Source organism: Rhineura floridana, chromosome 17, assembly GCF_030035675.1.
Source record: "Rhineura floridana isolate rRhiFlo1 chromosome 17, rRhiFlo1.hap2, whole genome shotgun sequence".
In the NCBI taxonomy this organism is placed as follows: domain Eukaryota; kingdom Metazoa; phylum Chordata; class Lepidosauria; order Squamata; family Rhineuridae; genus Rhineura; species Rhineura floridana.
Window position 1 is genome coordinate 15,001,979 of NC_084496.1, and position 27,999 is coordinate 15,029,977.

The 27,999-nt window shown below is 43.1% G+C and overlaps 2 protein-coding genes across 3 annotated transcripts in view; both read left to right on the forward strand.

Moving 5' to 3' along the window:
* Positions 1 to 10,974, forward strand: part of LOC133372073 (putative short-chain dehydrogenase/reductase family 42E member 2) — a 32,653-nt gene extending 21,679 nt beyond the window's left edge. Inside the window, exons 8-12 of the mRNA XM_061600304.1 lie at positions 102 to 167; positions 2,957 to 3,020; positions 4,793 to 4,866; positions 10,372 to 10,530; positions 10,918 to 10,974. Coding sequence (XP_061456288.1) covers positions 102 to 167; positions 2,957 to 3,020; positions 4,793 to 4,866; positions 10,372 to 10,530; positions 10,918 to 10,974 — 420 coding nt within the window. The remainder of the gene's footprint in view (positions 1 to 101; positions 168 to 2,956; positions 3,021 to 4,792; positions 4,867 to 10,371; positions 10,531 to 10,917) is intronic.
* Positions 10,975 to 15,519: 4,545 nt separating this feature from the next.
* Positions 15,520 to 27,999, forward strand: part of LOC133372101 (putative short-chain dehydrogenase/reductase family 42E member 2) — a 40,701-nt gene continuing 28,221 nt past the window's right edge. Inside the window, exons 1-4 of one of the 2 annotated variants that reach the window (XM_061600361.1) lie at positions 15,750 to 15,837; positions 19,242 to 19,580; positions 23,001 to 23,096; positions 24,589 to 24,646. In XM_061600361.1, the coding sequence (XP_061456345.1) occupies positions 19,329 to 19,580; positions 23,001 to 23,096; positions 24,589 to 24,646 (406 nt within the window). In that variant the 5' untranslated portion in view covers positions 15,750 to 15,837; positions 19,242 to 19,328. Of the gene's footprint in view, positions 15,838 to 19,241; positions 19,581 to 23,000; positions 23,097 to 24,588; positions 24,647 to 27,999 lie in introns of both variants that reach the window. The other variant, XM_061600362.1, reaches the window with a different exon arrangement.

A 27,999-nucleotide genomic window follows, 5' to 3' on the forward strand; every position in this document is an offset into this window, starting at 1 on the left:
GATCAATACATTTTGTTTTTAAAAAAAGGAAATTATATCATCCCTGGTCTTTGTTTTGTTGCTAAGTTGCCTCCTCTCTCTCTCTCTCTTTTTCTTCACAGAGTGGTCAGGCGTATTACATAAATGATGGAGAGAGGGTCATTTTTTTCAAATGGATAGAACCACTGGTATAAGCCTTTAAATTTCTCTTTCCCTTGAGAAAACAGAGAGGACATGCAACATATGTGTGTGAAGGTGTTTTCCTGGTGGGACACGTTGGGATGCCATCCCATTACTTTTTCTACAGGTGGCCCCCTCCGCTCCACGACCCCCACGGAGAAGGAGGAGGCAGGAGAAGAGGGGGCCCCAGGCCAAATAACAGCAGAGGCTTCTGCAATGGCTTCTCCAAGCAGGGCCAGACTGCGGAGGAGGAACAGGAAGAGAAGGTGCCACACCACAGGGCAAGATACAGGCTGCAGGCTATGGCTGGCAAAAAACATTCTGATGGGGGAGTTGGAATTAAGATTTGCCCACAGCCCACCCCACTCTATCTCTTGCTCCTTAGTGCGGCACCCCCTCTTCCTGTTCCTCTTCCATGGTCTGGTGCTGATAGAGAAGCTATTGCTGCGGCCTCTGCTCTGTCGTTCGGCCGAGAAGGGCCTCCTCTCCTGCCTCTTCTTTCTCCGTGGTAGTGGTGGATTGGTGGCACTGGTGTGTCACTGCATGGTGTGTGAGAGAGAGAGAAAGAGAAAGGGAGGCTGTGAGGGGTATGGCTGCCTGAGGGGGTGTGGCATGAAGGGACCCTGCACTTCTTGGTTTGCCACTACACCACTCTCTCTCTCACTTACTCTCTCTCTCTGTCTCTCTGTGTGAGTGAAGCCAGTACAACAGAACATGAAACAAACAAAACACTCCCTTGAAGATATTTGCCCCCAAACCAGCAAAAGAGATCATTCTGCTGAAGCAACCTCCCATATACGTAACCAGTGCCGATACGGATAACCATCCAGACCCCACTGAACCGCCTGCATGTCTCTTCTCATACAGCAGAGGAATGTACATCCTTTTGGGGGCCGCCAGTTAAATGCAGCTATGTGCCCACTGCTAGAGCTGGGTTGGGGCCATTATTTATTAGATTAGAATCCAGCTCTGTCTCCGTGCACGCAACTTTTAAGGCATTGTTTTGTCTGCAGACCTTTTCCCAGTCTGCATTTGTATTGTAACTGTTTTTAAGAAGTTTTTAAAGACGTGTTGTTTATAAGATTTTTTAAAAAGATTTTTTTTAGTGTTTTATCATTGTTTGCCGCCTGGGCTCCCTTTGGGAGGAAGGGTGGGATGTAAATGTAATAACAAATAAATAATAAAAGGAGACTGGGCCTCTTCCTGGTAGGGCCGCTGGATTAGCAACCCAGAGAACTGGTATTGTGTTTTTTTCTTTTCAAGCCCAGCCCGGCATCAAGGCAAGAGGTAGTACTTGGCAACTGCTGGTACAGACTAGGGGAGAAATTTGATACAGTTCACATTGAAAGGCAACCCTAGATAATTCAGATGTTCTAAAACAATACGTGAAGTGAAAGACCTTCCAAACGGATCCTTCTCTGAGTTTTGCAGTGCAATTCTCCAGCCAACTGATGTATACAAAAAGGCAGACGTTTAGGGTACAATGTGCATAAAAATGCATATACTGGAGGAAATAACATGCAAAAATGGATTGTATTTGGGAACATTGTGGTGCAAAAATGTGTATATTAGACAAAATTGCAGACAAAAATGTGTATATTAGATTAAATTTGAACTAAAATGCTGCTGACTTTTCATGAGGTCTTTAAAAGAAATTGTAAACTGATGTGGAAATGTGGAAAACTGAATTTAAGATTGAAAGGTGAGAGGAACCAAAACTGACAAATTCAACTATCTCTAATGGCTAGTGAGTGTAGCTATGGCAGGGGGATGTCCTTACTGGAGGAGGACACCAGGGGACAGATCTGTCAACACAGAACCTACTCTGTACTAACAGAGCCACCCTCAGCCTTGGCTGCCACCTTGTGTCTCCCTCCAGGATGTGTCATGCCACCCCCACCTTGTGCCACCCTGGTAGCTAAGTACTGCCATCCATCCCATGCCCCACTAGCTATGTTCCTGAGCTTAAAGGCAAGGAGGGGGAAGGGGGCTGTATCTTACAAAGTTCTATTCCAAGTAGACCCATTAAAATGAATGGACCTAAGTTAGCCATGCCTCTCACAGTAGGCCTAGCATTTCATACAGCCCAGGATTTCTGGGTTGCCAATCTAGCAACTTACTCCAGGCATGCTTTTAGCTTCACAACAGCCCTGCAAGGTAGATAGTGTATGTGATAGTGGCTTTCCCAGGGCCAGTTGCATAGCAGGTAGGGATGGAATGGTATGCCAATGTTGGCTCTTTCAATTTCTCATTTTCACATCTTAAATTTGGTTCTTCATATTTCTGCAGCAATTTGCAGATTTTTTTTAACCCTTATGAACATTCTTCAGCAGTATAGTGCGGGTTTTTGCTATTATATACATTTTTGTATGCAGTTTTGACATACACACATTTTTGCAAGCAATTTTTTCTAATATAATGCATTCTTGTATGTTATTTTCACCAGTGTATTCATTTTGTGTACACTTTCTCCCAATATATGCATTTTTTAAAAAAATTGCTTCGTAGGAGAATTTCACTGCAAAATTCAGATAAGTGCAAATTTTGAAGGATGGCTATGTTTTGGTTCTCGTATTGTTTCAGAATGTGAAATTTTGATCAATTCAGCTTTAAAGACGAACTGAATCAAATCTCTCCCCCATCCCTCGCCACCAGGTTTTGAAGCTAGACTTCCTAGTGGCAAAGCAAACACTCTAGCTACTGCCCAACTCACTGGCTTTTAGAGCTTATGGCAAACCAAGAAATGCTTTGCATTATTTATTTATTTATTATTGTTTTTCTTTTCCATCCCTTACAGTTTGAAAAAATGGGCTACAGAAAGCCATGGCTACATGTCCCTGCATTTGTCGTGCTAATAGCAGGTAATACAAATATTCACAGTGCAGTTTCATTTAAGTGCCAGGTGGTTTGCCAGGTAACAAATACTATAGAGATAGAGATAGATGTATAAGTTATAGCAAACAGTGATACTAAGATACAACAATATAATTCAGTGCAATGCAATATTAAAAAAAACTATAATACAATGCAATAAAACCAGAAAATCCCAAACAAAAACAGAAGCACTCTTGTAAACCTCTTCAGAAGCAGGTGTCTGGTCACTTTTCAGCCTCTCTCTTGCCAAGGCACATCCTGCCTCTCAAAATACAATACTCACCCCACTAACATATCCATGTCGCACCCAAATTCTGCCATGAATTCTACACAAATCACACAAAATCTACTACTGATTCAGCATCAGTCATCCCATTCTGCTCCTGCATCTTCCACACCTCCACCAACACGCACAAGTGCCCCATTCAATCTCCAGCCACCATCATCAGGGCACTCTGTCCCACTCAGCACAAACGTACTGCAAAAGCACCAAGGAGACAATGAAACCATTCACTGACACACCCGTATCAATACAAATGGCCACCCATCAATCACACAGATGTACAGTTCCCGACAGCAGTGTGGCTCTCTCCCCCTCAAGGCTCTCTCCCAAGGATGGTTGAAATGGCAGACACTCCTCCCTTACCAAGGAGCACCCGTAGACATGTCATCCCACACAAGAGGCACTTTCGTGTATGTGCTTGGCTGAGGAACCACTTGGGCGAAGCGGCCATCTACATTAAGGGTGGGAAACCTTTCTCAGCCTGAGGGCTTCTGGGCAACCTTCCAGGGGCCACATGCCAAGGATGGTCGGGCCCAGAGGCAAAAGGGAGCAGCTAATGTAAGGGTTACCTTAGTACAGTAGGCTAGTTCCTACACATGCCCTGTTTGGAGGCGAGGAACGCAGGCTCACACGTTTAATAAAACGAGAAAACTTTACTGAAAGTTACATCCACCTTAAATGTCTTTTGGCTCATTCAACTAACTAAGCTTTCTAGGAACTTTTTCCCTGCCTGACACTGGCTATCCTACTCTCCAGTTGCAGACGTTGACTCAGCACCCCTTCCTTGTCTCCTTCTACTTAAGTTGGTTTCTCTTTTGCTTGCAAACGTTTGCTCCTTCAAAGAGCCGGCCATTGCTCTTCATGCCTCTGAATCCTGTGAGAGCGGGGGGGGGGGAGAGGGGCTGGACCTCGACTTCCCCCTCCGACTAAGGGGGGCTGTCTGTCTGGGCGGGCATGGGAAACTGCTGGACGTCTGGCTGGGAATCTGCCAACTGGTCAGGTGTCTCCTCTACCGCTGGAGCAGGGGGCGTGCCCGCGACAGTGTCCACTGATAGCTCTCCCTGAGGGAAAGGGGGAAGCTGGGGATGCTGCAAGACCTCCTTCCTCAAACCCTCACTCAAGTTCTCAAAGTCAGAGTCCTCCTCCTGCCAGCCCTCCCCCCTGACCTGGGTCACAACAACACACCCATTCATCCACCTCTCTCTGTCATTCATCCAGGCAATCAAGAGGCATTATTAGAGTTCAAGGACGCAGCCAGGCAGAAACACTCACAGATGGTGCAAAGCAGGACCAGCAAGGGGAAAGTCTCGAGGGCCAGATAGAGGGGCCACGGGGGCCACATCTGGGCATGAGGTTCCCCACCTCCTGATCTACAGGACTGTGACTGAATGCCTCTATCCTCCTGAAATATTTTATCAGTTCACTCACTTGTCTCTTGTCACTCTCTTTTAAACACAGATTTTTTCTCTTTTACAGCCACCTTGCTGGAATATCTGCACCTGCTTCTTAAACCAGTTTTTAATTTTACACCTATCCTGACCAGAAATGAGGTAAAAATATACCCTTACATTCTTGCAGTGATTAATTAGCAACAAGCTTATCTATTCGAGGGAAGTTTCTGAACTGGGTAATTGCCGGACAGATGTCCTGGCTACCCCTCCTGGAATCAGACTCAGGACTACAGATTTGATTATTGCTGAAGGCTTTCATCCAGAACTTGGCACATGACTGATACATAGGTCTCACAGGTCTCTAGGTCTTTACAAGGCACCATTAGGCATGGCTACTCAAGCAAAGACATTGCTGCAACATTTGCCGCACCCCCAAAGATCCCTTATGTAGGCTCAGGGTGGACACACCGCTAGTGCAAGACTTGTCTCTTGGATCAGGACTGGGCAAGCAAAGAGGCATTCCTACGAGTAGATCAGTGAGTGGGCTCAGTCTGCTGCCACCTGTGCAACCAACAGCGCATCCTCTGCAATGGAGGCAGAAATGCCTTGGCCACTTCATCCCCGGGCTCTGCCTCCAGCTGCATGTCCTGTTCTGAGGGTGCAGCAGCTGCAGCAGGCGGACCAGAGGCCAGACAAGGAGGCTGAGGATTCCCTGGAGGTGGGGTAGGAGGATGGACTACTGTCAGACCCCCGTCTTCATCTGTGCTAGCCGGTACCTCAGGAGGAGGGACTATTGGTCAGCAGATCACTGGGCTTTTCCTTGACTTTGCCAGCCATCCCGTGCAAACTGCTGGGCCCCTCTCTTGGATCCCAGTCCTGCCCTTCTTCAGACCACCCCTGCCAAGAATTCTCTGTGGGGCTCATAATAACAGAATACTACAGCCTCCTTCCCCAACCTCCAGATGCTCAGGACTACAATTCCCATCACCCCCAGCCACTCTAGTTCCTGTTGAGATTATAAACCTGCACCTGGCTGCACCACTTCAGATGCAGGTGGGGCCTCCCAGTCCTAATCTGACCCTCTAACTGTTGGTGTTTGCGTGATCAGCGCAGCTTACACTTGAGATTGAGACGGTCAAGAAACTCCAGAGGCAAGAGATAGTTTAAGAGTCCTTTACTCGGACATTAAGGCATGCTCGCTTACAAAGCAGTTTCACTTTCCTCCTAGCAAAAAGAACACAGTAACAGAACTCCACAGAAAGCTGCTTCTTCTCCTTGAGCAAACCCCCCACAGAAATCAAACCCCCACAGAAGGCTGGCAAAAGCTTCTCCAGCCTTTATCTGACCGGTTGCCTTGGTAGCAGCAGGTGTGGCCTTGAGGCCGTGCCAGGCCTCTGCCAAGGCTCTCCAAGGACCTTCAAGAAACTTAACTCATGCTCCAGGCTTTCAGGCTTGATGGAAAATAACCAGAGGTAGTATTGCCTATGGGTCAACACTAACCACTACAGATGTCTCTCTTTTGGCACATCCCTGTGGCTGGCACTAGCCATCAATCCCACTGCTGCTAATAGTGCTCCATATGACACTTAATGCTCCTGCTTTGTTTTTTCCATCAGTGATGGAATCAGCAGGAGGGAAGCATTTCCAAGTTGGCTCCAGACACATGGGTTATATGCACAGGTGTCCAAGAATGATTACTTTTTTTTAAAAAAAGTATTCCCCCATCCTGCTCCGCTCCATTCTTCAGCCAAAAAAAAAAGGGCTTCTACAGAGGCTTACAGTGGTTAGTAATAAAAAGGTTCCCGCTCTGAAGCTTACAATCCAAAAGACACGACACAAAAGGAAAAGAGATTGGAAGGGAGGAGGAAGAAAGCAAACTTGGGGACGCAGTTCTCTCAGTTATCCATGTTGGTTAAGATGACCCTGTTTAGAGTACTCACTTTGGAATGCCTATGTGAAACTCTCATGTACTGCTTCAGGAGGGGAATCTGCTGGTTTGGGCCCACTGCAGGTTCTCTACTCAGAATCCACAAAAATGTTTGGCTGTCTCTGTGGTGATCTCTATGAATATACTTCCTGCAGTCCCAGCATGAAACCAGATGTATGGCATGTCTAAGGGGAAAGGGACTGTGGCTCACAATCAGCACCCTGGTGGCTAGGGATGGGGAAGAAATTTGTTTCAGGGTTCACTGAATTGATCAAATTCACTTTCCAAAACAATATGAGAACCGAAACACAGCCACCCTGGAAAATTTGCACTTATCCACATTTTGCTATCCAGTTCTCCAGCCAAGCTATGTTTACAAAAATGCATATTTTAGGGGACATGAATATATTGGTGAAAATAACATACAAAAATACATTATATTAGGATACATTGCTTGCAAAAATGTTAAGCAAAACTGCATACAAAATTGGTTATAAGAAGAAATTTGCACTAAAATCCTGAAGAATCTTCATGAGGATTTTTTCTTTTTTAAGTCTGTAAACTGCTGGAGAAACCTGGAGAACTATATTTAAGACTGGGAAAATGAGAAACTGAGAAAACTGAAAGTGACAGATCACACCATCCCTACTGGTGGCTCATCATCCTCTCCCCTTCCTCCCAGTCCAGAGCAGAGCTGGGCTGGTGGCAATGTCAATAAAACAAAGCAGGGTGCTTGGGACCTCAGCATCCACAGTGGCAGTCAGGGGTGCAGTCATCTAGGGTCTCGGGGGGTGTCTTAGACCCCTTACTTTTTTGGGAGCAGAGTCCCAATATCTCCAGCATCCTACGAGCCAATCAGCATGAAAGGGAAGTGTGTTAGCCACTGAGAAGTGTCTTCTAACATGCTTCCTTGTCCTTTCCTGCTGATTGGAGCCAATCAGAGTGAAAGGAGATGAGTCAGCCACTGAGAAGACACTTTTTAGTAGCCAACACTCTCATGCTGATTGGGCTCCTAGGGACGTTGTGGGAGAAGGCATTGACAAGGATCTCAACCCAGCAGCAAAAAAAGGGGGAGTGGCTGTGGCTATCATGAAGGGACCCTGCACTTCTGAATTTGCCACTACAGTACTGGTCGCAGCTGTCCCTGGATAAATGTTTTTACACCCGAAATGCATTGGGTTAATTTCAAAAAGCTCTTTTTTAGGAAATGTTGAGGGTCCCTGTTTTCTGATGGTGCCTGCCTTTTTTCCTGTACCTGATGATGCTAGCCTACCTCTGCAATGGATCAAACAGTGGTGGTGGAGGGGAATCCCCATCAAGGTTATGCCAGTTAAGGGATAAAACAACAGGGGTGTCACTCATCCCTGCTGACACCACGACGGATGTGTGAGAATTTCAATTCAGTTCACATTTCAAGCCATCCTTTGAAATTCACACTTATTTGAATTTTGTGATGCAGTTCGCCAACCACACATTCTTTTTTTAAAAGGGCATGTATTAGGGGAAAGTGTGCATAAAAATGAATAAATAAGTGAAAATAACTTGCAAAAACTGCAATATGACAATAAATGTGTTTATTACGAGAAATTCTCACTAAAATTCTGGAGAATTTTCATGAGGGTTCTTAAAAAATTGCAAATTGCTGCAGAAATGTGGAGAACTTAAGATTGGAAAAATTAGAAACTGAGAGAACTGAGTTTGACAGATCTTTCCATCCCTAGTGACTACTCACAGATCCCAGACATGCTTCTGTCCCATGTGTTTTTTTAAATATAGCAGATGATGGTTGGGGGGGCGTTGTGCACCTGAAACCCAGACTATTGCAGGCAGCGAGCTCTGTACCTCGCCTTAGTGTGACATTTGAGGTCTGCAGCAAATGTGCATGCAGGTTGACTTGGTGCCAACTTTTCATATGTTTCAACCTTCACAATAATGACACTTTCAAAAGGCATTGCTCCTTTCTTTATTCGTTGATCTTGCTTCATGAAATGGCTTACACTTAATATCACAGGCAGGTTAAAAAAGGCATCAAGAAACTATAATGGGGCATGTGGGCTAGTAGTTACCTTTTTGGTACAGAAGTGACTTCATCACATTTGGCAAGTTCTTTCACTAACTGCTTGTGAAACCATGAGAGAGACAGAGAGTGTTTCGGGGGGGGGGTGGCTTTCAGACAGTGGAGACTGGTGGCTCCGATGTCAGTGGACCAGTGAATCCACTCCAGGTTTTAGTCTGAACTTTCAAGGTAACGTTGTCCCGCTAAGACCATTTTTGTCGGTGTTGATAGCACAAGTGTGCTTGACAATACCAAAGCACCTTGAGCCAAAAACACTTATTCAGAGGGAGGAAGAACTTTTCTAAGCAGTAAATGCTGCCTCCTTTCCCATGCATATTGAGTAAACAACACAATTTTCCTCCAGGGCTTTTTGCTGAGGTGTATTTGGACCCCGAGAGCCAATGTGGTGTAGTGGTTAAGGTGTTGGACTATGACCTGGGAGACCAGGGTTTGAATCCCCATACAGCCATGAAGCTCACTGGGTGACCTTGGGCCAGTCACTGCCTCTCAGCCTCAGAGGAAGGCAATGGTAAACCCCCTCTGAATACTGCTTACCATGAAAACCCTCTTCATAGGGTCGCCATAAGTCGGAATCGACTTGAAGGCAGACCATTAGCGTTAGCATTTGGACCCCAGTGGTCGTTTATTTCCAGTAGGAAAATGGTAAGTGGGAACTGGCTGAAATTTGAATGGGTGACAGTTTGTGACAATGTCTTAGAAGGACAACCTTGTAGGTCTACTCATGGCTTAAATAAAAAACATCAATTTGCCTCCAGGCTTTTTTGCTGGGGTATATTTGGACCCTAGGTGTTTTTTTGTTTCCAGAAGGAAAAAAGTTAAGTGGCAACTGGCTAAAATTACACAATGAAAAGTGTACCAGGGGTCCAGATGTACCTGAGAAGTCAGGTTGAAACATGATGATCATGAACTTACAGGCGGCAAATGGACAAAGGCATGGACAGTTGGGAGAGGAATATGATTGCATTGTTAGTGTGCTGCTTTCTCCCAAATGAATATCAATAGTAGGCAACTCCTAGGCACTTGCTGAGGCCCACAGCCCTGCAGGGGTCCCACTGCCATTCTTTTGAGCCTCCTGGTCCTGCAGCTCCTCCTCCTTGCTATCTCTGTCCGTTCACCTGCTCTCTAGGCTGCATACACCCCATACATTTAATGCACATTTAAAGCAGATCTCTGTCCCCCAAGAATCCTTGGGATTGTAGTTTGTTAAGGATGCTGGGAACTGTAGCTCTGTGAGAGGTAAACAACAGTTCCCAAGATTCTAGAGGGGGTGCCCTTTAAATGTATGGTATGCAAACAATGACAAAAGTGAGAAGAGGGAGAAGCGAGTACCTCTGAGCAGTTGTGCACACTGGACCCAGAGTGAAAGGGTAGCGAAGGAGCCGCAGTGCCTTGGACAGGAGCTCCACCCACATTAAGGGCCTCCTGCCCAAGGTTACCCTCCTTTAAAAAAAAAAAACCTGGATAATCATTCTGATTCTGTGCAAGCCCTTCTTTCAAGCTGAAAATCCCCTTCCCTGCCATCATTCAACTTTGTTTAAAGGGGAGGGGGCAGAGACCAGTAGCACAACACGGCCATTACGTGGAGTGGCTATCACTATTGCGGATCACTTCCCCTCCTCTTTCGGTTATTATTGAGAGCACTCTTCTTTTGCTTCCATAGGTGAGAAATCTGATGGTTACTCACACTTTTCGAATAGACAAGGCACGTAAACAGTTGGGTTACTGCCCAAAGAAGTTCACCCTGGCTGATACAGTGGATCATTATCTGAAAACAAGACCTACATGTCAAGATCAAACTTTCTTCTCTGCAATACTTCCTGTATGTGTCATATTTGTATCTTTGTTCCTTCTTTTTTTTCTTTTTTAAAGAATTTTCAGTATTCGCATTTTTTTAAAAAAAGAATTAATTGCTGGATTTGCAATGAACTGGCAACCAAGGGGCTGGATTACTCCTTCATAGTTTTTTTTTAAATTAAGAATTTATATTAATTTTTAAAGCATGTTCATTATCAGAATCATTTATTTACTGAGATGATATATATGCAGCCCTTTGCACAAGCCGCCTACAACAAAATCACCAAAGATAAAATGAATACACACAATCCATTTTAAGAAATACAAAGCGTCCCCTGAGAGTTTTTTTAAGTTCTTCCTTTTGGTTAAGGGCTTCTTCGATCACTATTTTTCTAATACTATCTCTTTCCAGAGAAACACCAAGTTTGAGGGCCATTTCTCCATTCAGACCTATAAAAGCCGGTCGTGAAAATAATGATAAAGGCACACCATCCTTTGCAACAAGTTCTATGATATGTTTTTTGAATGTATCTGCCGTCATTGTTACAGTAACTTTGTCACCCACAAAATATCTTGTAACTGATGTCTGAGAAGTTTTCTGATCCTTTGCTTGGCTGGAAGTGCTGGGCATTGGTTCCTGGCTTTTGCTGTTATCTTTCTCATTCACAACTTTGAATACTTCTGGATGAAAGTGCTGTAAATGTCTTTTTGAATTGGAAGCTCTCATAGGAGCATGTTTATCGCTGCCTGAATATGCGCTGATCTTGGCATCACACCATTTGTCTTCATCTGGGTCTTTTGTCATACACTGACACACAAAAGGTTTTCCATCCTGAGTTATGGTGAAATGCTCAAATACAGCTGACTTCATGGGAAGCTTCTTTGACATTGTGAATTTATACTTTAAAAAAATTGTCAATCAAAATTACAAATATTTTCCTGAAAAATAAAAAAGTATAAAATATAGGTATAAAATGATATATTTACCCAAAGCCCATGAAAGCCCAACAGCCTCAGCTCATTCCTCTGGCTATGCCTTTGCACACAAGTTATCCTGAAAAATAACCCCAAAACCGAAAGCCCCAAAATGACAACCTTTCTATGACAACCTTCCCAAAATGGCTACCTCACAGAAGGTCTCCCAAAATGGCCACAAGGCAAAGAAAGGCCCAGTCACATGGCCCCAAACTACCACCCATGCTCCAGCACCAACTATAGGCCCCAAATGATTCCAGCCCTCCAGGCCCTTAACAAGCCACCCAGGAGGCCTCAAATGAAGCAGCCTGCCAGGCCTAGCAGAGACTCTCTCTGCCCCGACTCCAAACCTTGCAATGCCAGCCCTCCTCCAGGCCCTTATCAGGCCAGCCAGACTGCACAGGAGGTTGCTAAGTGAAGCAGGCCTGCCAGGCCTAGCAGAGACTCTCTCTGCCCAGACGCCAAACCTTGCAGGCCCCTTGCCTCAACCACTCCAAGCCTCTCTCTCACGCTCCAGTGCTGAGAAGCTGACCCACCAGGTCCTCTCTCTCCCGCCTTGTGTGCCACCGAAACAGATAACCAGCCAAGGCCCAAAGTGCCTAACGTGGCCTAGCAACCTGTTCCGTCTAAGGCCTAAAGCACCTAACGTGGCCTAGCTACCTGCTCCGTCGTCGCATCAGGCCAGAAAGAGGCCGAGGGGAGGTGGAGCAGGGCTTAAATAGCCACCCTGTGCCACCCCCTATGTGACAGGCATGCGTGGCGATGCCACGCCCAAAAGGGGAGGTGCGTTGAAGCCATGCCAGGTCTTCCCCAGCATGACTGCAAAGGCCCACCATTGCCAGAGCTCTTGGGTCTGACAATGGTGGGGATTGTTATAACATTATAAGTTTTTATTTTGAAGCCGGAGTCAGTATATTTCTACCAACTCCGACTCCACCCAAAATTGCTTCCGACTCCACAGCCCTGCCACCCCATAGCCGAAGCTCTCTGGGTGGTTTACAACATAAAAAACAAATACAATATATACTATACAATTCATATCCAGTACAATTAAAAGGAAAAATACATCACATTTTAAATAAACATAACAATAAATCTCAACAATGTACATAACATAACAAAATAAATAAACCGAACATAACAGTTAAAAAACTATCTAAAACTATTCTCCAATGTCCCATTCTGCTTCTCCCCACCTAACCCCATCTTCTGTTACCAATAGCACTATAAACATTTTTTCCATTGTCTTCTTTCTCCAAGACAACTCCAAGACGACTCCAAGTGTGACACTGTCGCACTTAGCGCAACGATGAGGTGCGTGCCAAGGCACTGCCTCAGGCAGCTCTTCCCCTTCATATACCTGGAGCAGAAGACAAAAAATGGAGGCAGAGTAGGCAAGTGACAACAGCTGCAGCAGCACCCAGAGTCCTTCCAAACACACACTCACACACACTCATCATGTCCAAAGTATAACCTCAGTTTCCTCATTTTAGCTTCTAGTGACAGTTCTGGTTTAATTTGTTCTAACACCCAATTATTTGTCTTTGTCGCAGTCCATGGTATGCGCAAAGCTCTCTTCCAACAACACATTTCGAATGAGTTTATTTTTCTCTTATCCGCTTTTTTCACTGTCCAGCTTTCACATCCATACATAGAGTTTGGGAATAGCATGGTCTGAATGATCCTGACTTTAGTTCAGTGATACATCTTTGCATTTGAGGGCCTTTTCTAATTCTCTCACAGCTGCCCTCCCCAGTCCTAGCCTTCTTCTGATTTCTTGACTATTGTCTCCATTTTGGTTAATGACTGTGCCTAGATATTGATAATCCTTGACAAGTTCAATATCCTCATTGTCAACTTTAAAGTTACATAAATCTTCTGTTGTCATTATTTTGGTCTTTCTGATGTTCAGCTGTAGTCCTGCTTTTGTGCTTTCCCCTTTAACTTTCATCAGCATTAGTTTCAAATCAGTAATGATTTGAAACTTGGCATAGGACAGCTTCCTATTGAGAAGGGCCATAGCTCAGTGATAGAGTGTCTGCCCTGCAAGCAGAAGGTCCCAGGTTCAATCCCTGCCATCTCCAGGTAGGGTTGGGAAAGATCCCTGTCTGAAACCCTGGACAGCTGCTGTAAGTCAGTCAGCGTAGATGACGCTAAGCAACAGGATTTCCCCCCCCCCACTGCACAAGCAGCCAAGCACACTGCCTGCTCCCAAACTAGTAAAGTAATTAGTCCTATAATATACTATTAGCTTTTTTTGTTCCAGTATTCATTCTCTCTCTCTCTCTCTCTCTCTCTCTCTCTCTCTCTCTCTCACACACACACACACACACACACACACACACAGAGAGAGAGAGAGAGAGAGAGAGAGAGAGAGAGAGAGAGAGAGAGAGAGAGAGAGAGAGAGAGAGAGCTTTTATCAAGATATAAGTACCGGCACCTAATTTTTTTTACCAAACAAGCACTGATGTATAAGGTTATGAAGATTTGACGGAACCTGTATTTATCTTCATTTTCTATTTCTAACTTTTCTCATCTATTTCTTTTCCCCCCAAACTATCTAGCTTTTTCTTCAATCCTGTATGTTCAACTGCACAAAAACGTATTTCACAGAGCACAAAGTTTTTGATACTGCACAAAATGTGTCTGCACATTAAAATAAACCCTGCTAAGCAAGATGGACCAATGGTCTGACTCAGTAAGGGCAGCTCCTATGTTCCTATGAATGGCTGGTATAGCACAGTGAGGAGGAGAGCCTGGCTGGGAGTCCAGAGTCTGTGAGTTCAAATCCCCGCTTGTGTCTCCTGGGTGTAAAGGGCCAGCTAAAGATCACCCCCACAGTGAGTGGCTCAGGGCTTATGTGCCCTACCACCTGTGCAGCCGTGGGCAAGCTGCATAGCCCAAGAAGCCCAGTTGCCCCCAGCTGGCAGTTGCAGACAAGGCAGGGGCTGGCTTGTGCAGCTGTGGCAAGCTGAGCAGGTCCTAGCCAGCTAGGGAGGTCTAGCCTCAGAGGGAGGCAATGGTAAACTCCGTCTGAATACTGCTTACCATGAAAACCCTATTCATACGGTAGCCATAAGTTGGGATCGACTTGAAGGCAGTCCATTTCCATGTTCCTATGATAGGATAAACTACAGGATAAATTAAGGGGTATTTATATGGTGGTAAATAATTAGCATTTCTATATGGTGTTAAATAAGCTGTCTCCAGACTATCCTCACCCAAGTACATTGCCACACCAGATCATGTACAGTACAGCCACATCAGGCATATATCCCTATATAGTACAGGGAGGGCAGTTTTAAAACTTCACTGCACATTCCCCCGGCCTGCACTTCCAAAACTTAGCAATCCTAAGACTGCATACACAACATATATTTAAAGCACATCGTTTATTTATTGCTTACATTTATATCCCACCTTTCCTCCAAGGAGCTCAAAGTGGTGTGTGTGGTTCTCATCTGCCCATTTTATCTTCACAACAACTCTGTTAGATAGGTTAGGATAAGAGGCAGGGACTGGCCCAAGGTCACCCAGCCAGCTTCATGGCTGAGTGCAGATTCAAATGATCTTTTAGGTCATAGTCCAATACCATTGCATCACACATGACTTCCCCCAAATCCTGGGAATTGCAGTTTGTTAAGGGTGCTATGAATTGTAGCTCTGTGAGGGGTAAATTACAGGTCCCAGGATTATTTGGGAGAAGCCATGTGGCTTTAATGTATAGTGTGCATGCAACCTTCATTTTCTCTTATTTTCACACCCCCATACTTATTAAACTAATTAAGAGGAAAAATATGCATTTTATCAAGTCTAGAAAATGCTTCCATCAGCTCCAGCAAGCCCCGCCAACGGCCAGGGATGTTGGGAGTTGTAGCTCAGCAACACTTGGAGGGACTAGCACATGTGTGTGTGGGGGGGGGGACCTTTGGCCCTTCAGATATTGCTGAACTACAACTCCCATCAGCCCCGGCAAGCCCGGCCAATGGTTAAAGGTGATGGAAGTTGTAGTTCGGCAACCTCTAGAGGGCCGCGGGTTCCCCCCGCACCTGAGGTATAGGATTCCACGATGAAACTTTCCCCTGGCCCTCACCTGGAGAAAAAGAACTCTCGTGGGAGTGCGTTGCCCCTTTGATATTTACGGTTCAAGCAACCCGTTTGAGCGTTGAGCTCCCCCACGGCCTTCCCACCCGCAGCGCCCCTTCCCGTCAGGATGAATGATTTGGAGATGTAAGCCTGCTTGCTCCTGGGGAATATGCCGAGCTGGGGGTGTCTGCTGGTCAACGCTGAGGGAGAAAAGGACCACCTTGCCGCACTTTGGAAAGAAGGCGGGAAACCTTTTCACCTCACGCCTAAGGTAAATAATCCTGCAGCAGCAGAGGTGCTTGTGTGATTATGGGGTGTGGTATATCCAGCTGCGACTCGGAGTAGACCCATTGAAACCTATGGGCGGAAGTTTGCTCATGATGACCAAACTTACGTTTGTTGATTTCAGTAGGGCTCCTCTGAGTAGTCGGATACACCAGCCGCTGTCTTTCTGTTCCTTCCAGTTTAGGGTTATCGCCAGCTAAATTTTACTCTGAGGAGGCCCACTGAAATTAATGTCCATTGATGCCTCTGAGGAGGACGCTCATTGGGCACCCCAACCCTTCGTGTTCGTTTCGGGAGCGAGCGATCTAGCTGAATGTCAGCCACATTTGTGCCTCTCTTTAGCTGAGAGGTTTGAGGGAAGAACACAGAAATAACATTTGCAAAGGAAAAGAAAAGAAAACACGCTGGTGGGAGGGAAGGAGATCCGTCCTGGTTGGGATCTCTCTAGCCCGTCATTGTTTGCGTGATTTATTATCCACTGAACCCATCCAGTCTTCCTAGCGCCTGTGATTATTCATGTCGTTGTTATGTGCCGTCAAGTCGATTACGGCTTATGGCGACCTTATGAATCAGCGACCTCCAAGAGCATCTGTCATGATTATTCATAATTTATTATTATTTGTGGACAGACATATTAGGAGGCAAGTTACTTATTGTCACCCCCTTGGTTCCAGAATGAAAACTGAACCCCGTATGTGTGTGTTTTGTAAATGCATTTTCCTGGGAATAAATGTCATGGAACTCAATTATACCTACTTCTGCGTAGGCATGCATAGGAATGTAAAAACAACACTATATAAAGGCTCTCTCCCTCTCACATCTATCTTATCTATAGTATTACAACTGGGGATTTGTGAAATATAACCCCAGGACTGTGGACCTCTTTACCTTTTTGTGGCAAAGATCTTTGCTTTTTAGCAGAATGGTAAAATGGTTTTGATGGCAACATATTTCATCAAAGAAAAAAAACCACCCCTCACATCCACTCAAGTGACTGGAAGCAATGAAATTTTCCCTAAAGGCAAACGCTTGGCTTATAACAGGGACATAATGCAAGATAGCAGTGCAGGTGGGTGTTCAAATATCTTCATGTGTTTTAAATAGGTCTTTCCATTTATATGTCACGAGTATCAAAAAGAAATGTCCATCAAGGTCTGAACAAGATGGAAACTAATGTGTACATGTAATGCAACAATCAGTTTTTAAGAAACACATAAATGCACCTGGAAGGCTGCTAATATCCTACATTTTTGTGTGCCTTTTGTATTTGAAATATTCTATTGAATGTTAAGATTTATCACAAAATCACAATAAATCTTGAAAGAAGCATTCCTAAATGCTGGAACCAAGCAGTCTCAGAATTACAGCTTTACATTTTTTTCAAAAATTGTTTGCACCCCATGCCTATGTATGTTTACTCCAAAGTAAGTCCCATGGATTTCAGTTGAATTGAGTACACCTAGGATTGCTGCATTATCCCCCCAGAAGCTGGGATAGAATTCCATGTAACTGCATCAACTGTCAGCAGGATTTTCCCTTTTAAACTAAAACATTCTGAAGTGATAGATGATGCAAATACTTCTCCATTGTAGCAGCCTATTGGGAGAAGAGGGTTATTTACATATGTAATTTGATTGGCTACCTTTTACTCCAGACTCTGCATTGGAGAATACAAAATACTCATGACCACTGTACTTTGTGGGCCAGGGACTTAAAAATAGAGCAGTCTTTTGGATGGATTCACCGTCTGGGGTGAATAATGACTTTGCTTTTTTGATAGCCATTTCAACCTTAGTAAAAGCACCAGCCACATTGGCTGTTATTAATGAGCAGCTTTCACCAAAAGAACCCCCTTTCCATTATGTATAAAAATAGCCCAAAAGGTGTATCATGAGAGTTTTTTATTTATTACAGTTACTTCCTCCAAAGACCTCAAGGTGGTATACATGGTTCCCAGCTTCCCTTCCTCATTTTTATGCTCACAACAACCCTGTGAGGAAGACTAGACTGAGAGATGGTGTTGCTCCTTCATACCCTGCCAATGTTACAGGGGATGGAGTGTCTAAGAAGCACCTCCATAATAAATGAACTGGCCTGTGGATTCATCGCCTTTCCATGCTTTTTAAACCACAATTTCATTGATTTCAATGGTGCACATTGAGATTAGGGATGGGTGAAAAATTTGATTCACTTTGTATTTGAAGCCAAATCTATCAAATTTGCACTTTCCAAACTGACATGAGAACCGAAACACAGGCATCCTTTGAAATTCACACTTACTCAAATTTTGCCATGCAGTTCGCCAACCAAATAATATTTACAAAATGGCATGTTAGGGAAAAGTGTGCATAAAAATGAATAAATGAGTGAAAATAACATAAAAATGCATTATATAAAAATCTGCTTGCAAAAATGTGTAAATCAAAACTGCCTACAAAAACATTGATTATGAGAAATTAAATGCTAGAGAATTTCCATAAGGAGTTTTTAAAAAAAAATCACAATTGCTACAGAAATGCGGAGAACTGAATTTAAGATTGGAAAAATGAGAAACTGAGAGAACGGAAATTGACAGATCTTTCCATCCCTAGTTGAGATAATGGGATGTAAACATGCTTAATTTTTAGCTGGATCCTATCTATTTGAAGGTAATGTAAAAAGAGACCTGACTAATGCAGGAACAAGTTTAATGACCAAACTCAATGGCATTGCATTTAGCAACTGAGTAAATGGCTTTTAAAAAGTAAATTGGAGACATGCAAATCCTGATCTGGATTGGGACCCCAGTGTTGGGGGTAGACGGGCTTTAAACCTTTGCCTCTTACTATCCCTGGTGTTTCCTCATTATTGCTGTTTGGAGGGCTATCACAAAACAAAAAAAATCAGTACAACTCCCCCCCCCGCACAAACATTTGTGGTATGAAAAGTTGTGGGATTTCAGCAGGAAGTTACAGGATATGCATTTATTGGAAATGAAGCAGTATGACTGCCCCAAAACTTTTGCATGCTCAAATAGGATTGCGTATTACTATGCTGATAACATTGTGAGCGCAAACAATTAGTTTAACTGTTTTAATTTATTCTTTTATTGTATATTTTAACTATGGATGTTTGTAATGCTTTGATGCAATTGATTTATTGTGTATTTTAATTATGTGTGAATTTTGTAATTGATTTTATATTTGTGAGCCATTTAGAAGCCATTCTGTCATGTAAGCAGTATGTAAATGAATAAATAAGCATGAATGCTCAATAAAAAGGACATATGGAGAGGTCCATATATATGGAGAAGTTGAAAAAATGCTACTTAAATAGGAATGTGACTGAAAAAAGTAGAAATCTTGTGGCTGCCGTAGAATGACAGAATTGATCTTGATGCTCTTTAAACAGGTTATGAGAAGGAGATATATTGCTCCTACCCTAGGTAGGGTTTTGTAACACCAAATCTGGTGGACCCCTGAGCACTCCCAGCACACAATGGAGAAACCTCCACAGAAAGAACGAAAAACCCGCTTGTTCTTTAAACAAGAGTCCAAGCCTGTGGAACAGAAACCTGACACCAGTAACCAAGGGCTAAGGAAAGTAAGTGACAAGACGGTGATAACTGGAGGCGCTGGCTATTTTGGCTTCACTCTTGGACGAGCTCTTGCCAAATCAGGAACTGATGTAATTCTCTATGATATTAATCAACCTCTTTGGGAAATTCCAGAAGGAGTGGTACTCGTACAGGTATTTATTGTTTGTTATTGTGACCTTAATGTGATTATGACTTTAACATCAAAAAGTAAAACATTATTTAGAGACCGGCTTGGGGGGGGAGTGGTTAAATGTAAACTGATAGTTATAAACATCAGTTTGTCAAAACCACTATAGTTTGATTATACATAGTGTCCAGTCCACTTTATTTGGTCTACAGACCTTAAGCATCAAATATAGTATAGACTTGTCAAGATTACCACAACAGAGAAAAAGCACAATATACATGCACACAGAATGTGCCTTTTAATATGAGTATAACAAAATCCATGAACATCAGAAACAGTTAAAAATACAGACAGTTTTGACTCTGAACTTATCTTGCCTTTCACACAGGTGTGAGAACCTTTGGTCCTCCTGGTGTTGCTGAAATACATCTCCCATCATCCCCGGCCATTGCCAATCTTGCTGTGGCTGATGGGAATTGTAGTTCAGCAACATCTGGCGGGCCAAAGGTTCCTCACACCTGCTTTAATGATTTGACCTTGTTTTGATGGCTACAGCGAGGAACTTGGGTATATTTTCTGTATTCGTAGGAATGGAATCTGCCATTAAAATTGAAACAGAATTCATCCAAGTTCCCGAAGAGTAGAGAATGTACTGGGGCAATACATCAGAATATTATATCACTATAAAAATGACAATGTAGGAGATGAGAAAAGTATTCTCTGCTAAATTTACTCCTGTCATGCAGCTGTTAAAAGGTAGAGGAGGAGTATGGCCAACTATAAAAAAAATTGGTAATCCCACCTCAGGAGTGAGAAACCTCCAGCCTGCAAGCCTAATTAGGCTCCTGAGGCCTCCCCATTTGGCCTATGAGACTTTGCTAGGTCTACACTTGACATCATATATGACATCAGGTGTGTGGCAGCTTAGAGCAGCACTGAGCCAAAAGGGTGTGAAGGCACAGCTGAATGGTGACCCCTGCAAAGCCCAGTGCTGTGCATGATACTTTGAAGGCCCAACAATCAGCTGATTGGTGGGCTTAAAATGTCCCCCATAGCTCTCTGTAAGATCAGCTGATTGACAGGGCTTGCAGAGAGCTGTGTGAAGTGCTCTGAGGTCCCAACAATCAGACAATTGGCCAGGTTTCAAAGCACTGCACACAGTAAGCTTGTGCCTGCACAGTTTAATTTCAGGCCGTGCAGGTGGAAATGACAAGTAATTATGACGTTAAGAGTATTGACAGGTAGATGGGCCCACTTGACATACTTGACCTGCAGGGGGAGATAAGGATCCAGGCTAGGGCCTAGCTTAACAAAAATCCTTGAAGTCCTTATTGCAGATGGGGCAAGGGAGCTGAGGGAGTGTGGTGTGCTATATGGCAGAAGCAACATTTGAACTGATTCATAACCAATTTGCTTTTCCACTATGTTATACCAGGTTTTCTGAGATGGTGCCTGCCCCCCACAATTTTTGTCACTGTTTGTATTAGAATCGTTTAAAAAAACCCTACCTGATCAATTGTGAGCCCTTGTTGAATTGATAGAAAGGTTTTTAATCAGTTTATCTAATTGATCAAACAGTTAAGCATTGAAGACCTTGTACAAGGGTGAGCAGAAAGTATCTTGGTATCGCTTGGTGATTTACAGTAGATTGCAAGGATTACTGACTCTCAATTTTACTAACAATTTTAAACTATTGAAAGTTAAAAGAAAAATCTGTCATGGCACTCCTGATGCTAATCACTTATCTCTTGGCCTCAGTCTTTCCTACCTGTAAAATAGGAAAATTCTTTCCTACCTGTAAAATAGGAATATTAGTTGGTTGTCTTTGGCCATATCTTTGTGGAGCTCTACTGGCCACTTTAAGAGTTCTGTGTTAGAATCCCTGATCTACAGTAGTTCAGATGTTGCTTTGTATTAGTGTATTTATTTATTTATTGTCATTGCATTTACACTCCACCTTTCCTCTAAGATGCTCAAGGTGGTGCACATGGTTCTCTCCCTCTAAATTTTATTCTCACAATAGCCCTGTGGTGTAGTTAGGTTAACAGACATGGCTGAATGGGGGATTTGAACCCTGGTCTATCAGATCTTGGTCCAACACTTTGACTGGCTCCTCAAGGAGTATAATAGGTGGTCTTCCCATCCCACCCACCCCATTTTGCACCTCGCTTTCTAATTTTTTTTAAAAAAGGCTCCTACCTCTGATGAGGACAAACAAATGAGGGCTGCAACTAGAGAGGTTGGAGAACTCCCAACTGAAACTGAAACAGGAGCAGAAATTGCCAATATTTGCTTATTCATCCCAGGTCCAGAAAAAAAATCAGTCCAGCAAATCTGACTGGTATTCACTATTGTTGCTTTTCCACAAATGATATGGAATTGATGGCATTCTTTTCCCTGTTTGCATTGTGTTTTCTGTGCAGATTTTCCATGAGAAATCTGGATTAAACGTAAAAAAAAAGTATGGTATTTAAAGATGTGTAGATGCTGCAAAAAACTTGCATGGACATAGTCCCAATTCTATGATGAACTCCCATCTAGAAACACCCACTGTCTTCGCCCAAAGCCTCCCTGTTGTTCTTATGAGCCTAGCCAAAATGTGACTGAACTTGATGCAGTGAGTGAGTCCCAGTGAGCTTGACCAATGTCTTAGCAGCTGGACAATGCAATCTACGGTCACATTCACACCATACATTTAAAGTATATGGCTTTACCCAAAGAATCCTGGGAGCTGTAGTATGCACCTCACAGAGATACAGTTCCCATGATTCTTTGCAGGAAGCTGTGTACTTTCAATGTAACGGGTGGATGTGATCTACGTGTAATGGACTTAAGTTATAGGAGGGTATTATTATTTAAACGTATTGGTCACTCTTACCTACAAGTTCTCTTAAGAGACTTATATTTAAAAATATAAATATGAATACATTATCCCATTTCAGTTGAACGTTAAGAGACACTTTTTGAAGGTAGACTGTGGAACAAATTACCCAGAGAGGGTGAGCAGGCATCTGTTGGGCATGCTCTGGATTTCCGCCATCAAACAGAATGTTGGACCAGATAGTGGAGAAGGCCTCCTCCAACTCTTATGATTGGCAAAGTAGGCCCCACGGTCCTTTGCAAGGACAGAGACAATCCAGGAGTGCATCCATGGTTTTGTGGGCCGTTCCACCTGATCCAAGAGCTGGGTCCCAGCCTTCTCTTCAGTGTTGCAAGCAATCTTGGAGGGTATATGTTCACTTCAGCATCCTTTGTTGTTGGTGACTCAGAATTGCCATAGTTTACTGGTAGAGCATCTGCTTTGCATGCAGAAGGTCCCAGGTTCATTCCCCGGCACCTCCACATCAGGCTAGAGAGCTGCTGCCAGTCAGTACAGACAATATTGAGCTAGATGGACCAGTGGTCTGACTTATAAGGCAGCTTCAGTTTCTGTCTGTGTTTATAGGCAGATGTGAGACACTATGATCACCTGTATGCAGCCTGTGAAGGGGCAGATTGCGTCATTCATGCAGCTGCGTATGGCATGACAGGAATAGAACAAGTGAGTATGCTTTTTTTTTAGTTATGAATTTTGGCGTGAAATCAGCCTTTTGACGTGACTTTTCCAGTTCTGGTTGAATTGAACACATTTCCAGAAGGTTTCCCACTGCCCTAAATAACTAGCTCTGATTTTAGCATGTTTATTTGACTTGTGTTTTTGTAAACAAAACTTAGGTATTAAATAAACATTCTCAAATGTTTTTCCTCCCAATATCCAAAAGTAGTTGAATGGAAATACTTAATTATTTATTAGCAGCTTTTCAGGGTCAGCTCCTCACAAGTGTCATACAGAGAGATATTAAAATACACTAGAATCTCAGGCAGACACACTAACTGGATACAGATAAATAGATGCATGACTGATAGAATATGAAAATTCTCTTAAGAAAAGACAACAGTAAAAAGATTCATTTTTAAGACATTGTTGATTAGGGAAGAAGAATTAATCAAAGCTCTTCAGTGTGACTTTAGTGTTCTAGTCAAGGAAATTCACAGATTTGCTTGGAAATTATCTTGTTGGAATATTTATTTTATTTATTTATTTAAAACATTTCTATGCCGCTCTATCTTCCTGGAAAGCTCAGAGCGGCGGACAACTCTATAATAAAAGAACATAGACCGAGAATACCTTATAAAAGCAAGACATACACCATAGATACAAACTTATAAGAATACACGTAGATCTTTTCAGGGTCCACTAGTCAAATAGCATACACTTTCTTTACATTATTTATATTTTAAGGCTGCATACACATCATACACTTAAAGCACGTGACTTCCCCCAAAGAATCATGAGAATTGTAGTTGGTAAAGGGTGCTGGAGATTGTAGCTCATTGATGGGTAAACTACTTTTCCCAGGAATCTTGGTTGTGGAGGTGGGTTTGCTTTAATGTATGGTGTGTATACAGCCTGGGGTGAAGATGGGGGGTGGGGAGGGGAATAAAGGCAGCAAAAACCCTTATCATACTAATTTTAGTATTATTATGCCAGAAGAGCTGTGTGCATAAATATATGGGAATAGCTACCAGAAAAAAATCTGAATTACAACTTTCCAACCCACATTATCGTCTGAGCCAGATGCCTGTCTTAAGGTACTCTGGCAAACCCGGCTGGCCTGCCCCCTCCCTTGTTCCCCCAGAGCCCCATCTCCTTCACACAACTGCACTGAGCAGTGTTGTGATGACCCTGGAGTCAGATTCAGGGGATGAGGATAGTGACTGTGAAGCAGAAGGGGAAGGGTATGCAGGGGCAGTCCCAGTATTATGTCCACCAGCTGAGCCGTTGGTGCCTGTGTCCTGGCCTAAGGATATGGCACTGCTGTCCTCTGATTCAAAATACTCCACTGCGGAAGACTTGCTGGAGCAACATCAGAGCCTTGCCTGTTAGGGAGCAGGACAAGCTGCTTCTGCAAGACCAACACCAAGTAAGACAAGTCTTTTTGCTTTTATTATAGCAGTGAGTATGAACTGAAATCTCTTTCCACTTTTCTTAGTTGCACAAGAAACATATTCGATCTGTCAACGTTGGAGGAACTGGGGTAGTCCTCGAAGGTGCGTACTTTGGCAGTCATTTATTTGCCTGGGCTGATAATGGTTCTTAAATGAGAAAAGGCAACTTTGCATATGCTTGGACTTGCTTGATCTTTCCCTTTTTTCCCCCTTCATGGCGTTCAAAGTTGAGCCAGGGGAATGGAGCATCTTTCTTAGGAACTTAAGCAGTTTGGGATGATTGCTTCTTTTTTAGCTTAGAAGAGAGGCAATGGCAAAGGCATATGTAGAAGTGGATGGAGCTGGGAAGATAAGATAATGCTTTACCATCCACACTGACTTCCAGTCTGTTTCCAGGCCCGATTCAAATGCTGACCTTAACCTAGTGGAGACTGGTCTGTTAGGGTGAATGGGGCACTGCCCCACCAACCTTATTTGCCTTCAGCTAGCTGCCACCTGCATGCCTTCTTACTTACAGCCAGCCTAGAGGGTTGTGCTGGCTGTCAGTTTCTTCCTTCTTAGTGTCAGTGTTGCACTTGTAGAACCCAGCAGGGAGGAAGTGGAGAACAAACAATTTTTGTTATTTTTTATTTGCAAATTTAACAATAAAAGGAAAGAAAAAGAAAACAAAATAAAAATAATGAAATGAAATAAAAATATTAAAGATACAAAAAAAGAAATATATGAATACTACTAACAACAACAATAAATCACCATCAGTTTACATTATGGATACAATAATCACCACTACATGCATCTTGAATTAAACATATATGTTAATATAAGCCCTCCACCTATCATTCGCTCTGGCTCCAATTGCTGGTGGGCTCCCTGCCTTCCATCCTATCAGTCCCAGTGGACACCAGCCACTGCTCTCAACCTTTAAATAGCATTAGGGCCAGGTTACCTGAAGGATTATCTCCTTCTGTATATATCTGCCTGGACCTTCAGATCATCAGATGCCCATTTCCATGTCTTTTCCCCACCTCAGCTAAATAGATAAGGCAGGTATTATGAAATGCCCTCCGCAGTAAGGCTTGCCTGGCATCTACATTAAGATCCTTCTGACACCAGACAAAGACCTTTGTTTTAAATTATCTATTGTGTTTTAGTCCCTTGGATTAAATTATTTTTGCTGGGGTCACATCCCTGCTATACATTTAAAGCACTCTTGTACCACTTTAACAGTCATGGCTTCCTCCAATGAATCCTGGGAACTGTAGATTAAGGGTGCTGACCTCACAGTCCTACAATCCCAGCACCTTTAACAAAACTACAGTTCCTAGGATTGTTATGAATGGACCTTGAACTTCCTCATGAGCATAGCTCACTAGAAATGCAAGTTCCCCTATTCTGTGTGCTGCAGAATCTTTTGCTGGTCTTACCTGCACGTCACCCCCAAAGCATAAATCTACCCTTAACGCAATGGCACACATACAGAAAGTAAAAATAAAGAGTGGTTTTATTAAGAAGAAACAAGGAAAAATATTGCAGTGTACAATTGCAATTAATATGTAAACAGTGTCTATTACTCATTCATGCATTTTGTAGTGCTAGATAGACTAAAGCAAAGCAACTAAACTTATGCACACTTTCACATCAAGCTCACCCACACAGAAAGAAAAGGAAAGAAAGAAACCCAGAAGTTGTGTATACCTTTCCTGGAGAGTTGCTAGAAGTCTAAGGCTGAGAGAGAGACTTTCATATCTAGCCCAATGAGCCAAAGCTCTGCCCTTGTGTAACCAGCACTAGATTTGAAAGATCTCACCTAAATCCCTAGCTCTGAAATTCTGTAAATTGTCCCAAAGATGCTGGAGAGCGTTGGTAAGAAAAGCAGCTGTTGGAGCCCTCCAGAAGAGGAACTGCTGACCCCTTCAAACCCCTTATGTTTTATACCTTTTTCTAACTAAACTGATCCCAGTGTAAACCCAATGTAAATGTGACCAGGAAGTTGTGGATGTGACGGATAAGAACAATGAAAGGCTTAGGAGTACTGGTGAAGGAATCTGGTTTTTTCCAGAAACCATTCCCTGAAAAGTCCCCAGATAATAGCTGTGATCTCCCTGCTGTAAATTTCTGATGTTTCAGATTATCATTATCCTGCCTTCTCCTAAAGGTTAAGATTATCATAATCCTTATGCAAACTGTTTCTTTGCTTGAAAGGAGCTCCTGATTCTTACTGGGCAACATTCCCCAAATTTTCATAGGAGTCAGGAAATCCATACCCTCAGGCTTTCAAGATATGTAGCTACTCAGAGATCACAGAGAGGCTGTTTCCCAGGAATCTTTGCTATTGCAGGTTTTCCAAACTCTGGTTCACTGAGTTGAATCAAAGATTAAAAATCCCCAGTAATTTTTTCCTCATTACAGGATTCTCCTTGACAATCAAAGAAGCACAAGAGTGCTTTAAATGTATATTGTGGATGTGACCTGGGTTTTACATGCTATTTTAAGATTATTTTTGTGTTGCTGATGCTGTTTTGTTCTTGTTGCTTGATTGTTTTTGGTATCTGCTTTAGTGTTTTAACTCTTTTATTGTTGCATATTTTAGTATTTTACTGTGCTCTGTGAACTGCCCAGAAGACATTGTTAATGGGCAGTCGATAAATGTCAAAATAATATTTTTTTTAAAGTCAAAAAGTTCATAAATTATCAGTGGGATGTGTCAGCTGCTATGTGCCATGACATCTAAAAATGGAACATCCAGATCAGTAAACCTCTGATTACTCAATGCTGAGGACAGACAGCATGATGGCTGTTATCTCCTTCCCCTTTTTCTCAGTGTCATTCATCTGGAGACCATGCACAGGATTAAAATTAGATTGAAAATAAATCCTGTGGAACTAGATATTTTAATGCAGGGATGGGAAGCCTGTGGCTCTCTGGGTATTGTTAGATACCCAACTCCCATCAGCCCCAGTCAGCTTTGCCAGGGGTCAGGGATAATGGAAGTTGTAGCCTAGCAACATCTGGAGGACACCACATTGGCTCCTTTGATCTAATGAATTAGTAGCACAATGCTATGCATGTTTCCTCAGAGGTAGTTTCCACTGTGTTCAATGGGTCTTAACTCCTTAATAAGTGATTTTAGGATTGGCATGTAAATTGACTGAATTTACAATACTTTGTCTACATCAAGGATGAGCAGACTTCAGGCTTATTAGATCTGCTTTGTTTTTTTACCAGAATCCAAAGTCAGAGCCAGGTGCAAAATACATACATGTAGAATTAATGCTGAGCCCAGGGAATTAGTACCAGAACTGGTGCTGCATAATTAATGCAAAACTGGTGCTGCATAATACTCATTCCGCACTCGTAAGAAATCATGCTTTTAGTATGGCAGCACCTACTCTGTGGAACTCCCTACGTATTGACATTGTGCAGGCCCTTTTGTTGCATTCATTTCGGCATCTGCT